This window comes from Metopolophium dirhodum, chromosome 8 (assembly GCF_019925205.1).
Source record: "Metopolophium dirhodum isolate CAU chromosome 8, ASM1992520v1, whole genome shotgun sequence".
In the NCBI taxonomy this organism is placed as follows: Eukaryota; Metazoa; Arthropoda; class Insecta; order Hemiptera; family Aphididae; genus Metopolophium; species Metopolophium dirhodum.
The window spans coordinates 17,674,694-17,690,165 of NC_083567.1; the positions used below are offsets into that span (position 1 = coordinate 17,674,694).

General features: G+C 26.8%; 2 protein-coding genes across 4 annotated transcripts; one reads left to right on the top strand and one right to left on the bottom strand.

Moving 5' to 3' along the window:
• The first annotated feature begins 1,351 nt into the window (after positions 1-1,351).
• On the top strand, positions 1,352-8,560 carry LOC132951450 (zinc finger protein 347-like). Of its 3 annotated transcripts, none has more exons than XM_061023269.1 (9): positions 1,352-1,852; positions 3,196-3,419; positions 3,487-3,618; positions 3,837-3,943; positions 4,007-4,196; positions 7,528-7,700; positions 7,765-7,982; positions 8,043-8,279; positions 8,341-8,560. In XM_061023269.1, the coding sequence occupies exons 1-9, from the start codon at positions 1,789-1,791 to the stop codon at positions 8,502-8,504; spliced, it is 1,509 nt and encodes a 502-aa protein (XP_060879252.1). In that variant the 5' UTR covers positions 1,352-1,788; the 3' UTR covers positions 8,505-8,560. The 3 variants fall into 3 exon arrangements, with proteins under 3 accessions (XP_060879252.1, XP_060879255.1, XP_060879253.1); XM_061023272.1 differs by having other exon boundaries at positions 1,353-1,533; positions 8,341-8,559; XM_061023270.1 differs by lacking the exon at positions 1,352-1,852 and adding an exon at positions 2,169-2,779 and having other exon boundaries at positions 3,174-3,419; positions 8,341-8,559.
• A 325-nt stretch (positions 8,561-8,885) lies between these two features.
• On the bottom strand, positions 8,886-14,905 carry LOC132951449 (beta-1-syntrophin). The gene is made up of 7 exons (XM_061023268.1): positions 14,407-14,905; positions 14,036-14,335; positions 13,624-13,812; positions 13,334-13,557; positions 11,052-11,397; positions 10,710-10,903; positions 8,886-10,062 (listed from the first exon to the last, which is right to left on the bottom strand). Exons 1-7 carry the CDS (start codon positions 14,570-14,572, stop codon positions 9,970-9,972), a joined length of 1,512 nt encoding a protein of 503 aa, XP_060879251.1. The 5' UTR covers positions 14,573-14,905; the 3' UTR covers positions 8,886-9,969.
• Positions 14,906-15,472: the final 567 nt, after the last annotated feature.

The following is a 15,472-nucleotide window of genomic DNA, read 5'->3' on the forward strand; positions in this document are numbered from 1 at the left end:
TTTTCTTGATAATATATCATATTCATACACAGATATATACTAATAGTATATAATATATATATCTGTATATTCATATAAGTAACATATTATAGGTATACTGCAAGTACCTACATTGAAATTAAAATTGTTACCAATTATGTGTTCATTATCAATTGTGATTAAATATAATTTACAAATACTTTACAAGTCTATAAGTATAACCATAGTATAACTACCATATTTATTTATAGAAAATACTACTCAGTCTATATATCTACTATATACTGTATCACTGTTACTACTTCCTACAAGTTACAACAGTCCACTAGACAACCTATAATAATAGTTAATAAGAAGTTTTTAGTTAAATTATAGTAATTATTAGGTATTAAAATTAAAATGTGAAACTTACTTTTGAAATGACTGAAATAAACGATTACAGTCTACAAGTCAATATTACAATAAAATAGGTATTAATTAGCAGTAAATTTCCGTTATAGAAGGTTATGTTATAATTTACAATAGGCTTATTTACCTACTTACATGTCACATTGTCACCATTTTATTTCCTATGGACAGATGAGACCAGTATGTTGAAGGCTTGGAATAAGTTCACGTTCACACTCATTTTGTTAAAAAGGAACTACTTAAATCGTTTCTTCTTCCTCATTCCCAAATAAAGAACATTTTTTGTGCCTCAATCAATTAAAAATTGTATTAAAATAAAAAAAAAAATAATTAGGTTCTGTTTTATTATACGGCTACAGCATTACAGCCTATGAAAGTATGAACTAAATAAATTGAAATAAATTAGTGATAAGTTGTGCATAAGAGATAACGGTTGTTATTTGGAAGTTTAATTAAAACATTTTAATGAGTCAGTTGTGAGATAAATAACTTTTGATCATGATTTCGTGGCCCATAATTACTATACCTAGTCTTATGACTCTTGTTTCTTATGAATTATTCATGAGTTATGACTTATGAGTATTATATTAATGTAATGTAATACCTAATATGATTTATGATACATATTGAAATTAAATTAATCATTTGTTGAAGAAAAAACAATACGTTTGTCGTTTAGTATAAAATAAGTTTAATATAATTTATAATGTTATTTTAAATTACCGCCACAGAGGGGGTATCTAGTAGACCAAGGGAGATCTAAACGCTAAATGGGTAATTTAGATCCCCAACTAGGATGGTGTCAACTAGTTCCCTATGGTCATTTAGATCCCCTGTCAATTAGATCCCGCTGTGTCATTTAGATCACGGGGATCTATTTGGATGGGGATCTAGGTGGCCGTTCACCTGCGTTTGGGAGTATTATCACAGAATATATGATTATATATAATTTCATATATTTCATATTCTGTGGTGCTATCTACAAAGTACATCATGTCCGGAGTCCGGACCAGACGTGTAAAGTCTGTCAGAGAATGAAAACTTTTTTTATAATAACTATTAACTATGTACTTAATACAATAAACAGTTAAAACTGTGTAGTTTGTTTTGAGTGTTTCTGGTTTCGACTGTGCACCTCATCCTACGGTAGTTGTACTAGGGCTCTTCAAAAGCTTTTATTAGAGCCTTAGTTGTACCCATTATGTATTATGACATATCGTGTTAATTCTTGTTACTCATAAATCATCATATTGATATCTATTTTTAAATTGTTTAAAGATTAATGTTGAATTTTAATTTTAAAAAACATTTTAGTGAATACTAATTTTATTTTACTAGTGTTGATTGAATAATAATTAATTTATCTTGATATTAAAAATTTAGTAATTTTATTTTATAAACATGAATAAGTCTAATTATTCATTACCATTGATTATTTTGAACAATAAACAAATATTATCAAATTGTAAGTTATACCTACTAATTTTGTATACATAATTATACTGTGATTCATTAATCAAATCATGCAACAAATACATTTAATGACAACTTAAAATATTTAATTTAATTATAAATTTAGTTATTTAGGTACAATACTAAATGTATAATTTACTATTATTATTTATTGCCATTACAATTCATCATCATAAATAATTAAAACTACTTTACAATTAGTATATCTTACCATTATCATATAATTTTCTAGGTATTTTTATAAAGAAACATTATAGGCAAATTATAAATTGTTGATGTACCTAAATCTTTGCATATTCTATTATACAATATTTGTTGCATACAAAACTGGGTTATATTTATTTCTTATTATGCAGAATATTACATAATATGATACTTTTATTATTATTCTGTTTATTTTAAGAAGATTTATATAATCAAAAAATTAAAGAACGTTCATAGTTATTATTTTTTAATTTTTAAGCATTAATGTTTGCAAAGCTTGGCAAGTTAGTCATTTTTTAAAAACTATTTGAAGATAAATTACTTTCATAAAAATACTAACTAAGTTTGAAGTTAGTTTGGTGAAAATAGTAACTTTATAGATTAAAAAACATTTTTGTTGAAATGTAAATAATAAGTTATCCAACTTATATTATTGATTAAAACTGAAAAATTGAATTAAACACCTAGTAGATTAATTGGAAATTAATTGGCATATCACATATCAGTTATTAGAACATAAAGGGTGAAACAAAATAAAAAAATATATAACAGTATGACAACTTAAAATATTAATATTAAATAATAATACATAATATAATCTATATGACTATATTCTAGTATATTTTATTTAAAATAAATATAGGTAATACTCTAATAGTTAAATAGTATTATAGATAAACGGGTAAACGTAAACCACCGATAACAGTACCATGAAAATTTGGCATCGTGTCCACACTAATTGGTTTAGCCACCCGTATAGACACTTTTTATATCTAGTAGATATCAACATTCTACAGCCGTGGTTCCTGCGCGTTCATAATTATAAATACTAATAATTAATAATATATATGCGCCAATTATCTATTTAGGCATATAGCCATAATGTCATGATTGAGGAACAGCTTTTAGAATTTTGGAATGAAAAAAAAAATAATAATAATAACTAGTTAGTTTTTTTTCAAACGAGTTAGATTAGACTAGTTAACACATTAAATTAGTTAAGTTACAAAGTTAATATGAATTAAAACTAACTAGTTAAGTTAGAAAGTTACTTAAAGAGTAACTTTCTACTTAAATTGAACTTTCTAACTTGTTATTGCCCAGCTTTGAATGTTTGTGTATTTTAAACAGGCACAGTTGTTCCAGAGAATTTAATTCAAAATAATGATAGTAACACTATGAATATTGGTTCCAATGTGAAGTTAAACTCTGACTATGCACCTGAAAAGAATAATATACCATTCTTGAAAAAAAATCAAAAAAAAAAAGGAAGAATTCGTTTCAAATGTTTGCATTGTGAATACTTAACATTTCGAAAACAAAATTTAATTGTGCATCTTAGAGAAAAACACGAAGTACTTTTATAAATAATAAAGTTATAGTTAATGCTTTTTATTAATTAAATTAACTATTTTTTTACAGACTAGAAAACAACTAGAAACTAAAGTTAATAATGGTACATCAAATACAACAAGAACGATTGAAGTATTTTCGTGTACGTTATGTAAAATGACGTTTAATACACTGGATAAATGTAAAGAACATATGACACAGGTAATTAAAACAAAAATTAGATTTTCTATTATATACTTATTTAGACCTTACATTCATTTTTAGAAATTATTTTATTTTATATTGGATGTTTAATTTGTACAGTTCTTTAAATCATTTTTAAATTTTGTTTCAAGTTTTCTATATACCATAGAGTAGTTATTTAATGAAGTAATTTTACTAATTTAAAATACGAGTATCTAAATTAAAATTTTTTTCAGCATTTGATAAATACTCATAAAAATAATCAAAATAAACAACAAGAACACGGTTGTAAAAGTATTCAATTAAGTAAAAAAAAATTTGAAGATATAGAGTATATTTCAAAGTAAGTTAAAGTTTTTTAAATATTTTGTTAATCTGAATAAAATACAAATAGCAACTGTTTTAGGTGTGTACATTGTAAACGTAAATTTCGTTCAGAAAATTCAAAATTACTTCATTCATTGTGTCACCAAAATGATTGTAAAGATTATAAATGTAGTGAAAAAAATTGTGATTTTATAACACCTAGATGGAATGCTTGTCGTATTCATTTGTGGAAGATTCATAAAATTGACATTGATATGTTTAGCTGTCAAGTATGTTAATTTACATATAAGAATATTTTGAACAATGTTTACCTTTAAAATGTTATTTTATATTTGTTTTTATCTTTCTTGATTTGGGTTTATAAAAAATTAATTTATAACAAAAAAAAGTTAAACACATTTGCCAAAATTGTATTAGGAACTGTAATAAACTAATGATAATAACAATAATATAGAGGATATTTCTGAGTGATCTATTCAAACATCAAAAATGATCTCATGTTAGTAAGTGAAATTGAATTTTTTAGATTCTGAGCGAAGCGATGAATGTATTGATTTTTACAATGATGTGTGTTTTAGATTCTGAGCGAAGCGATGAATGTATTGATTTTACAATGATGTGTGTTTTTTTCATTTTTTTATTTTTTATTTTTGTGTCTGTCATCACCTTTTAGGACAGTAAAAGTGCTTGGATTTTCTTCAATAGTAACTTTTCTGATAGGAAAGTGAATCTAGTTGGTACTTTGGGGGGTCAAAAGTAAAAATTTCCCAGTAGTTTTCACAAGCGACGAGAAAAACAATAGAAAAATTAAGGAAAAACAAAAATTTTTACGCAAAATCTGTTTTCGAGAAAATCGATTTTGGTTTTTGGTGTAACTCTAAAACAAATGACCGTAGGGACATGAAATTTTGACTGAATGTTTATATTAGCATTTTCTATACACCATAAAATTTACAAAATATTTTGACTCTTTTTGAGCTGTTTACGGCCATTGTCAGTTTTAAATTTTTTTAGTTTTTTTTTCTACAAATATCAATAAAATTTTATCTGTTGAGTAAAAAAGCTTGAAAATTTAATAGAAGGCTCCTAGGTTATTTTTTCAAAGGCAGATAAAAAAAATTAAAAATCCTTAGTCACAGTTTTTATTTATAAGCATTTAAAGTTCAAATTTTGACAAAATACGGAAAAATCACGAAAAATAGCAAATTATTTTGAGTTGAGAATTCATAAAAATTTTTCTTTTTAAATCTAAGATTTTAAAATGTAATACAAATGAATGTTTGTATTAGAATTTTCTATACACCATAAAATTTTGAAAATATTTTGACTTTTTTTGAGCGGTTTACGGACATTTTTTTTAAGGATTGAAAATTTAAAACAAGGCTCCACGTAATAAATAGGTTATATATAAATTACTTTATTCACAATAATATCATCAAATATACTTGGTAATATCATAGGCTGACTGACCATTTTCGCTCAGAATTGTTTTCTTATACAATGATATTATATCATTGAATTCAAATTTAACACCATCCATTTCAGTAACCCACTTGTAACCTACTGTACAGCAGAGCGATATCCACTTATCCACCTTTTTTTTCATTTAAGCCTTTGTCAGGAAATATCAAAAATATTGTAACATTTAAATAGGGGTTTTGTGGGATATTAACTCCAGTCAGATTAATGACTGCTTTCTTGTATCATAATGGTTTAAAGCTAAAAATAATATATATAATATTATACAGGGGTAACAGAAACATCTAATAAATGAAATAACTTTTGTTCTAGTTAATATAAAAAAAAAAATGTAATAATTTATAAACACCTGTGTTACAAGAACAGTAGAAAAACATTTTTTTTTTTTTTTAATAATACTAAACATTTTTGATTTTAATAAAATTTTTTTGAAAAAAGCAAAATAGCCAATTTGTAAATATAATTTAAGATAATTTTGGTAATTTTGACAAATTTGAACTATCACTTTTAAAAATAAATTGTTCAAATGTATCTTCAATTTTTGTAAATGTTTATTATAACAAATTATGAGGAACCTTGTATTAAATTTCCAAGTTTTTCGACCTAGTGAAAATTGTTTATTGACAATAATTGAAAAAAATCAAAAATTATATATATTTTGAAAATTTTATTTGATATATATGAAAATGGTTACATTAACATTTTGAGGAAATGTATATTATCTACAGATTATGGTAATTCATTTTTGAATTGAAAAAACAAAATCATTTTTATAAAAACTGATTTTTTATGAAAATCCCTATTTTTTAATTTTTTTTTTCTTTTTGCTGACATATGAAAAATACTGGAGATTTTTACTTTGGGAATTATGGACTAATGACCAATTGTTGGTTGATATATATTAGTAGTACCTACTACCATTGATTATAAATACTAAGTAACTAATGGGCGACATCAGCGCCTTATAATGGCCACCTGTCAGTGTTTTACAAGGTATTGGTGCCGGACCACGGCCCCATACTCAAGAATTTACACTAAAGTAACTCTAAAGTAGAGAGAATGAAGATATATTCACTGATGTAAAATGTTTAGTGTTGCGTTTAATAAATCCGAAAACTTTGAGAGGTTGTGCTACCGTAAAGTCAATATGGTGATTAAATGAAAGAGAAGACGTATAAAGGATACCGAGGTCTTTAATTTGAGATACTTGTTTAAGTGGTAAGCCATTGATGGAATAGTTCTATTTGTGGGCAAACATGATTTAGTGAAGGTAATTGAGTGACATTTGTCAAGATTTAGTAAGTTCAAGAAGATCTACCCATGTAGAAAATAGATTAATCTCTCCTGGCCAAACTCTACTCTACGAACTTTTCTCTCCACAGAGAGAAGAAACTTGGCCCTGCTAAAGTGTTAGGACAGATAATTTATAAAAAGAGAGAACAGCAGATGTTTTAGGGTCCCCCCTTGAGGGACGCCTGACGATATGTCAATTACGTAGGATGATACCCTAGCCACTCTTACAAATTGCTTCCTGCTATGATTTAAGATTTGAACCATCCAAGCAATGGGTACCCAAGGCCTAGATGTCAAGTCTGTGATTATGTCAATTATGACATCTATATACAAATGATACATTTATTTCAAAAATTTGTTGTATGTGAACAAAAAAAAATGAAAAAATGAAATTAATAAGATTTCAACCAAATAGTTTTCCAAATTGAAACTTCGAAACATACTCGAGGTGTAGCTTTAATATCGATAGAAAAATGTGTTAGTCAAAAATAAAGTATGATGAATTAATTGATTGATTTGCATAATTAAAATGAAAGAAAAAATCTATGCAGTCTATTTCAAATATTTTATTTTTGTAGGTACATTTTGATTTCATTTTATCCCCATATTCATTGTCTAATTTTTAATTATTGTTATACATTTTTTAAACGTGTTCCCTGACATGTTTTGAACCAATTAATTTATTTTAAATTATAATTAAATGTTTGTTTTTTAACATAAAATAGTGTAAATTTATCTTTTGTTTATTAAAAAAATGAAATTTTATGCTACAGGCCCCTAAAATCCTAGTTACGCCACTGATTTTAACTAATATTTTGTTTTTAATAGGTTTGTAAAAAATATACAACTACAACATATCATAACTTAGTTAATCATGTATCAATGAAACACAATAAAACATTGTCTTGTGTAGACTGTGGTGCTGAATTTCAGGATTCGACCAAGCTACAAAATCACAGAGTATTTCATTCAAAAGCAAAGCCTGTAAATAAAGAAAGATGGTAATAATATAGTATTTTGGTTTGCAAGTACTTAGATTACATGATTTAAAAAATGTTTCCTTAGGTATATGGAAAAGACATGTGTAATTTGTAATATGGTGTTGGCTAATTCAAAAAGTTTAAAACTTCATACAAAAAATGTTCATCTTAAGTTAAAGCCTTATGTGTGTCAAGTGTGCAATCATGGATCAGCAACTAAATACATGATGCAAGTTCATATGCGGCAGCATACTGGTGAAAAACCATTTAATTGTGATGTTCCGGATTGTAATTTTAAAACTGGTAATAAATAAAACTAACTAATCATGAAAACAAAAATCTGCTATTTGGTATATTGTATAGGAGATCATAACTCACTTAGACGTCATAAACTACGCCACTCAAATGAAAGGCCGTACAAATGTACCCATTGTAATTACAAGTGTATCCAAGTGACTGCTCTCAAAAGTCATATAACAAATAATCATCGAGATAAAATGGACAGTTCATACTACTCATGTAATCGGTGCACATTTGGAACAGTGAGCTTGAAAAGATATAATGACCATGTATCTGGTCATGAAACACAAGTTCAAAATGGTAAACCATTTGCAACATTGTATTGTCTTTATATTTTAATTATGTTCTAATTATTTTTCAGGTCTAGAACCTAGTCCTGTAAAATCTCATGAGACAAAAGCCGAAATGACGGACGATGATGATACTGCACAAGGATATGTTGATGACACAGGTGGTATAACAATTTCTGAAAGTGTGGGTTGTACTGTATTAAATTTAGACGATAATGCAATTATGCTTACATAATAATATGTTTTAAAATAAAATTAGTCATAATCCAAATTCAAAATATTTTTTTACCTTAAATTAATTTCCTTTTCAGTATCCATACAGTATCAATTAAATTTTGACTCATGTACTATAAACTGATATTTAAAAAATTAATCAACTGTTTAGAGTTAAGATTAAAATTGACATACATACATAATATTCAATGTAATTGTAATAAACGATTTTCAAAAACATTATACCAACATTATATCAATAGCTTAAGGGTATAAAAACTGTAGTATCACAAATAAATAAAGCACATTATAAAACACCATTTTTAAAGAATATAAAGAATGTAAGGAAATAAATAAATAAAGTTATAGTTTATTTTTAATGAAAAATATCAACTTCCAAATGTTGTATTTACTTCTGTTTGTCAATTGACTACATTAATTAACAAATGAGTATATTTTGTTAGAATTGTTAAAAATTGATTTAACTATAGTTGATATAAAATAAACAAATAATTAAAAAATCTAAAAAATGTAATTAAATTAAAAATTAACAAACAATACTTAAGTAATTATTTTTTGCAACAATAAAAAAAATTAATCTTAACGAATAATAAAAAAAAAATAATCCGGCTAACTTATTTACCATTATATGGTATAACAAATTTGTACTACCATAAATTATATAATAATTACCTATAATATAATATATGTTAGTCGTGTTGTGATTAATAAGGATGCCAAAAATATAAGCTTGATTGTTATATTAAATTAGTTAAAAAATGTTGAATTTGACTTATTTAAAGTAGACAAGTTATAAGTGCAATGACTACATGTAAAACAAAATAATGATACAATAAAAGACAATTTTTTAACACCAGTCATTATGAGTGATAAAATTAATTTATATATTATGTACATACAAATAGAATAATTATCAATGTTTTATAATATTTAAAAAAAACATTCACTAGAAATTATTTGTGGTTCTTTAAACCTCAAATAAAAAAATTGACACTGTAATTTTGATAAAAACAAATTTGACACATAGACACACTAACATACACACATATACACAATAGCATTTACATTTTTAACGAAATAAAAACGAATTATCACAGACAAGTTACCATATTTCAAGTGTAGGAATGTGTGTGCATGTTATGGTGCCACAGCACCCTGTTACTTTGAAATTAATTTAAGTTTATTACATTGTATTAATTTAAAAATACTTATACATAAAAAATGTTACTTTAATAAACATAACATTCCACTACCAATAATAATTAAATTCAACAAAACTAAATAATACATTTTTAGTCTACATTAAAATTAATAAATATGTAATTTTTATTGAGCTTAAAGTTTAGGGTCAATAAATGCAAGTATAACAAATATTAATATTAATTTAAATAGTCAGTGGACTAATTATTAGTTTTATTCAGATAGCATGAAAATAATTGATAGACTTAATTTAAAGCATGTTTCAGTTATGCATACAAACCAAGCCGATGAATTTTGGCTGATAGGAAGTTATGTAAAATGAACACTAATGGTTTTGGACTGCACTCCAAGTCTATTTCCTAAAATAAATAAATTAAATATTAGTTCGAAAACTATAATACAATAAACTAGGATAAATAAATAATTAGTACTCAGTAGATTTATTTTATCATCTAAAATATTAACTTAAATACATAATATCTAACTTTTGTTTTTACTTTAATGATAATTTATAATTTAAACAGATAGCGGTAAAATTCTGTTTTTATTACTATATTCTTCATTTATTGGTAAGATATTATATTGAGAACTATTTGTGATTACTTTAAATATATGTTATTTCATTCAAAATTAGTGACTATTATCATTTATCACATTTTAAAAATGATTTCAAAGTGAATTACTGATTTTAATTTTTAAAATTGAAGAAACGTGTAACCAAGACAAACTTTTTCTATTATCAACATGTTTGATGGTTGTGCACTTCCAAACAGTTTTGGCCAAAGGTGCCAGCCACTGCTACGCCAATCAACAATAGACCTCATACCTAACATAGACATAAACTGTCTTAACTTATAAGTAATAAGTAACTAACTGTTATTAATATTAATTAACATATTATGTTATTTTTGTCCGTTAACAGTTCTAGTATTATTTATTTTAAAATCAAACCTAAAACCTTCGCCTTTGAACTATATAAAGTATCTTATCATTGATTAATACTTACTATATCCACGCTATCGCCAAAGTCCAGCCATAGTAATCTGTTATTATCATCAGAAGACATTTTCAATTTATCAAAAGGATAACTCCATAATTTCTTTGGTTCACGCCCTACAGATCCAGTTTTTGATTCAATAAGTGTAAATCCATTCTCATAGTGAATTGATAATTGTGCTGGTTTTCCATGCCATAAACAACCTGTTTAGAATAACACTTACATAAATAGAAGGTATATTATGTTTAAAATTATAAATATTAACATAAACATACACATTTTAATTTCAATCTGAGTTAATAATCAATTTTTTTTCCATGCCAACAAAAATATTGAATATTATGTACTTACGACGATTTACTTCTCTTCTAATAGCAACAGAATTATGACAACCTTGAATTACAGCTCTTGCCCAACTGGCAAGATCTCTTTGAGTATCTACTTTAAACCGATGAGTAATGATACCTTCTTCTGTTCCACATCTTAAACTAAATGTGATTAATTCTGAGTTACGAGATGAATTCATCAGCCTTGTAGATAAAAGTGAACAAACAAAGAGTGGAGCAGACCAAGCATCTGGACTCCAGGGGGCAACTTCATACAATCGTAATTCTTTACTAGTGACTACTCCAAATACTGATTGCCATTTGTCATTCACTGTAAATTCTTCATCTGAACTTATGCTACGCATACTGTTCTAAAAATATAACATTATTTAATAATAAATTAATAAATATTGAACAAAATATTTAATTAATATAATATTTATGAATAGAGCCCAGATTTAAATTTCCCTAAAAAATATCAAAAAACAAATGTATGACCTAAATACTCACTGAACCACAATATGCAGCTGACAATCAGCATGGTCATGTGACCACCGAAACAATGGTACTGTACTATAAAAAAACATAGATATGATCGGGCTATCTATATAAATAGCCATAGGCTAATAAGCTTGTGTGACATTAGAATAAATTTGTGAATAGTTTTATTTAAAAACCAGATTATCTAATATTGTAGTACAAATAATATTTGTATTTATAAAATATATATTATTTTTTCAAAATATTACTAGAAATAGGTTAACAAAATGACCTTAAAGCATTTAAAAATGCCTTTAAACGTAAAAAACTTTGAAAAATGAAAAAATAAAGTTTGCTGTAAGTAGGTAGTGTATACTTGAAACATAATATAGTATTATACTTGTATCTTGGAAAACATCATGTCAAGCATTCCAGAAAAAAGATACAAATGCATTGAAATCCGAGCCCCAGAAAAGAACATTCTAGTATGTTGGGTAGGTTATTAACTTATATGAGTGTGGGTTTAATTACAATTTGATAAAATGATTTATTTTAAAAATAATATAAATATGAAAAATATTTTAAAACAATAAGTAAACTTTTTCAATGACATTATAATTCAATTTAGTAAAAATCAAAAAGTATCTATTTTTGCTGTGTCAAAAAGCATGGATATTTAATACAAGGTTCCTCAAAAGTTCTTATTATAGATATTTAAAAATATTAAAGATTCAATAACATGATTTTTTACTTTCTTGATTTTTAATCATTGAAATGAAGTCTGAATTTTGAAAACTTCAAGAATTTGTCTTAAATAAGGAAGAAGTAAAAATGTAACTCAGTAATGATGAGTAGGTGGGTAATTTAGCTAGCTTTAATATAAAATATTAATGAGAGAGATTTGATATCACACCAAAGTGGTATAACCATTTGAATCCAAAAAAACGTCGGTGTGAACAGTCCCAAAATTTCTATTTTTTAACTTTTCTCCTAAACTATGATAGCTAGAAAGTTGGTTGATAACTCATTAAAAAAGAATTATCAAGTAAATACTAAATGTAGAATTAAAATTTTTTTAAAAAAATTATTTGATTTTTTACAGATTAAAAAAGTTATTTTTCGCTAGATTTTCATTTAGCGAGATATATGTCCGAAACTGGCGAACGGATTTTGTTGTTTAGGGTCTTGTTAGATTTACATTGGCTAGGAGAAGCGCAGTGAAGATTTTCAGAACTTTATCTCCAATAGTTAATTCACTACAAAGCTGTAAAGCTGAAAAACATGAAAAAACGCCAAATAAAATGTTTTAATTTTTTTTAATGTTCTGTAGTGAATTAACTAATTAAGATAAAGTTCTGAAAATCTTCACTGTACTTTTCCTAACCAATGTGAATCTAATAAGAACTCAAACAACGAAATCCGCTCTCCAGTTTCGGAGATCTATCTCACTAAATGAAAATGAAAATGATTTTTTGTGGGGCTGTTCACACGGATATTTTTCTGTAAGTAGGTATCTGCCATGCCCGGGTGGGGGGATAGCGGCCTCTCTCTCCAGACACCGTGACTGCCCAAAGAGAAATGCTGCCCGAGACCGAGGTTTGAACCGGCGATGGTGCGTGTTGCAACCGACGCCTTAGTCCACTCGGCCACTCCGTCCCCCAAATCATGTAATTTTGATTATTACTAACTTTCATATTTGCTTATTGTAATACTTTTGTACAGATTGTAAATTGTCTTTTAAATGAAAAATAAAAAAAAAATATTTAAATTAGAACAACCAGTACTTAATTATTCCAACATCAAAATAATAAAATAAAATAAACTAACCTCATTTCTATTAACCCTAAATAACCATCCAATATGATGAAGTTGACCAAGCACAGGCATTATGTTTGCTAATATTTTGTTCGCATCGTGCAATGCTTTTAGAGATAAAACATTTAAAGCACCATGAAGAGTATTAAACCAACAAGTAGCTTCACTTGCTTCCTGAGTTCTTAATATACAGAAATGTACACCATCTGGTGAATGTAGTTCAATAGTTTTATTTTCTGAAATGTATATAAAATTTATAATTTTTTATTGACAAATAAACATAATTATACTAAAATAAATACCAGGATCAGGATGCTTATAGTTTCTTGTTAAACAACAAAGTTGCAATGGTAAATAACGAGCATCAGGCTTTTGTGGAGAGCGATGAATTGGCGAGTTTGTTGATAAAAATCCGCGTTGTAATTCCCATCCAACTTCTGATATGATAGTGGCTTTTCTAAAATATGGGGTTACTTCCCGCAAATATTTAACTAAAATAAAAATAAATAATATTAAGATTTATGCCTATTTTTTATTTTAAATATTTCAAATAAAAAAAATTACAGGTTAAAAAATTGTCATTTGTTGTTGTTTATACTTCTTGCATATAAAAGTAAGTACTTACTCTCAAATTGCAAAAATTATTTTAGTTAGTAAAATATAATTTATACATTTAACATTATATTAGTATACTATCATGAAATCACAACTAACCTTCTAGTTCAACAATTTTTCCAGCTTGTTTAAGTGCTTTAACTGCTTCATCATGAGTAGCTTCTCTTAAATCTTGTTTATTAACAGATAGGATAGCATCACCAACATAAAGCTGCTCAGTTTGATCAGCAGCCATTCCTTTAAATATTTTAGATATAAGGATCGGCATTTTATTTTCACGCCCACCTTTAATGGAAATTCCCAAGCCATTGCTATCTGTCTTTACTACACGAATGAGACGTTTCTGATTAGCTACAGAGTCTGGTACATCGACACAATCAATATGACTTCCCGAAGAATCTGTAATACAAATAGGTAAGTACATCTTTCACAACAAAAATCCTAAACACTAAATAAAATTTGAATTTTACCCAAGGTATTGTTATTTAAAGATCCATTAACAGGTGTACAGTGTTCATAGGTTTCATCCAAACTAATGCATATAAAATCATCTTCCAACGTCACATATACTTTGTACCACTGTCCACGTACATACGTTTCCAGAGCGCTGGAACGGCCATAACCAATTGTACTCATGCTTACTAATCTGATTTTTTGATCGAAAGATATTCTGTCCTCATATTAAAAACAAATATTTGCGCGGACCAATAATTAAAAAAGATAACATTTCACGATTACGTTTGATTTTATTTGAACGGCTGAACAATAAGATATTAGTATAATTATTTAGACATAACGGTTTTTCTCTTTATGAGCAAAAGTCGGGTTGTTAATGTGTAATTAAAACAATATTTCACGCATTGTACCTATTTTGAAACTGTTGAAAACTTTCACAATAATTAGCCTAAATAAATAAATTAATAAATAAAGGTAATCGGCCGCTATCTACACGTCAACTGAAGCATAGATAAGGAAAAATGGCTGATAGACAGTCATTGATACAACAAAATAAATAAAATGATAACCTCGTATTTATCTAGATAAAAAACAATTAACAGGTTTACCGCCACGGGGTTATTTTTTAAGTTACTCAGTCACACCATGAGACCTTATTAATTGGGTTCTCGCCTATGTTACTCAAATTGCGTTTGAGACCCTTTATGGGGTCTCACTAAAATCGATTTTTCAGAGACCTCGTTTAGAGCACGGACTAAGTCCGTTAAGTCTGGTTTAGTCACAATTATCAGTATTTTCTCGTCGGATTGGAAATCTACAGTGTTGCCGAAGGTGGTAGGTATCACAAGTTTGCAAATATCATTATTAGTGTTTTTTTACGTATTACTCTATGTTCTGTGCCACGAATTAAGATATACTTAATTATATTTATATGTATAATATCTTAAATCGTGTTCTTTGCTAAGGCAATCATTTTATCATATCCACAGATCTTCTAAGACCGTGTTCACAGCTGACATAGATAATATTTCTTGACCAAATTAAAACAAACGTGAGTTGTGCGACACTGCGACGGCCGTG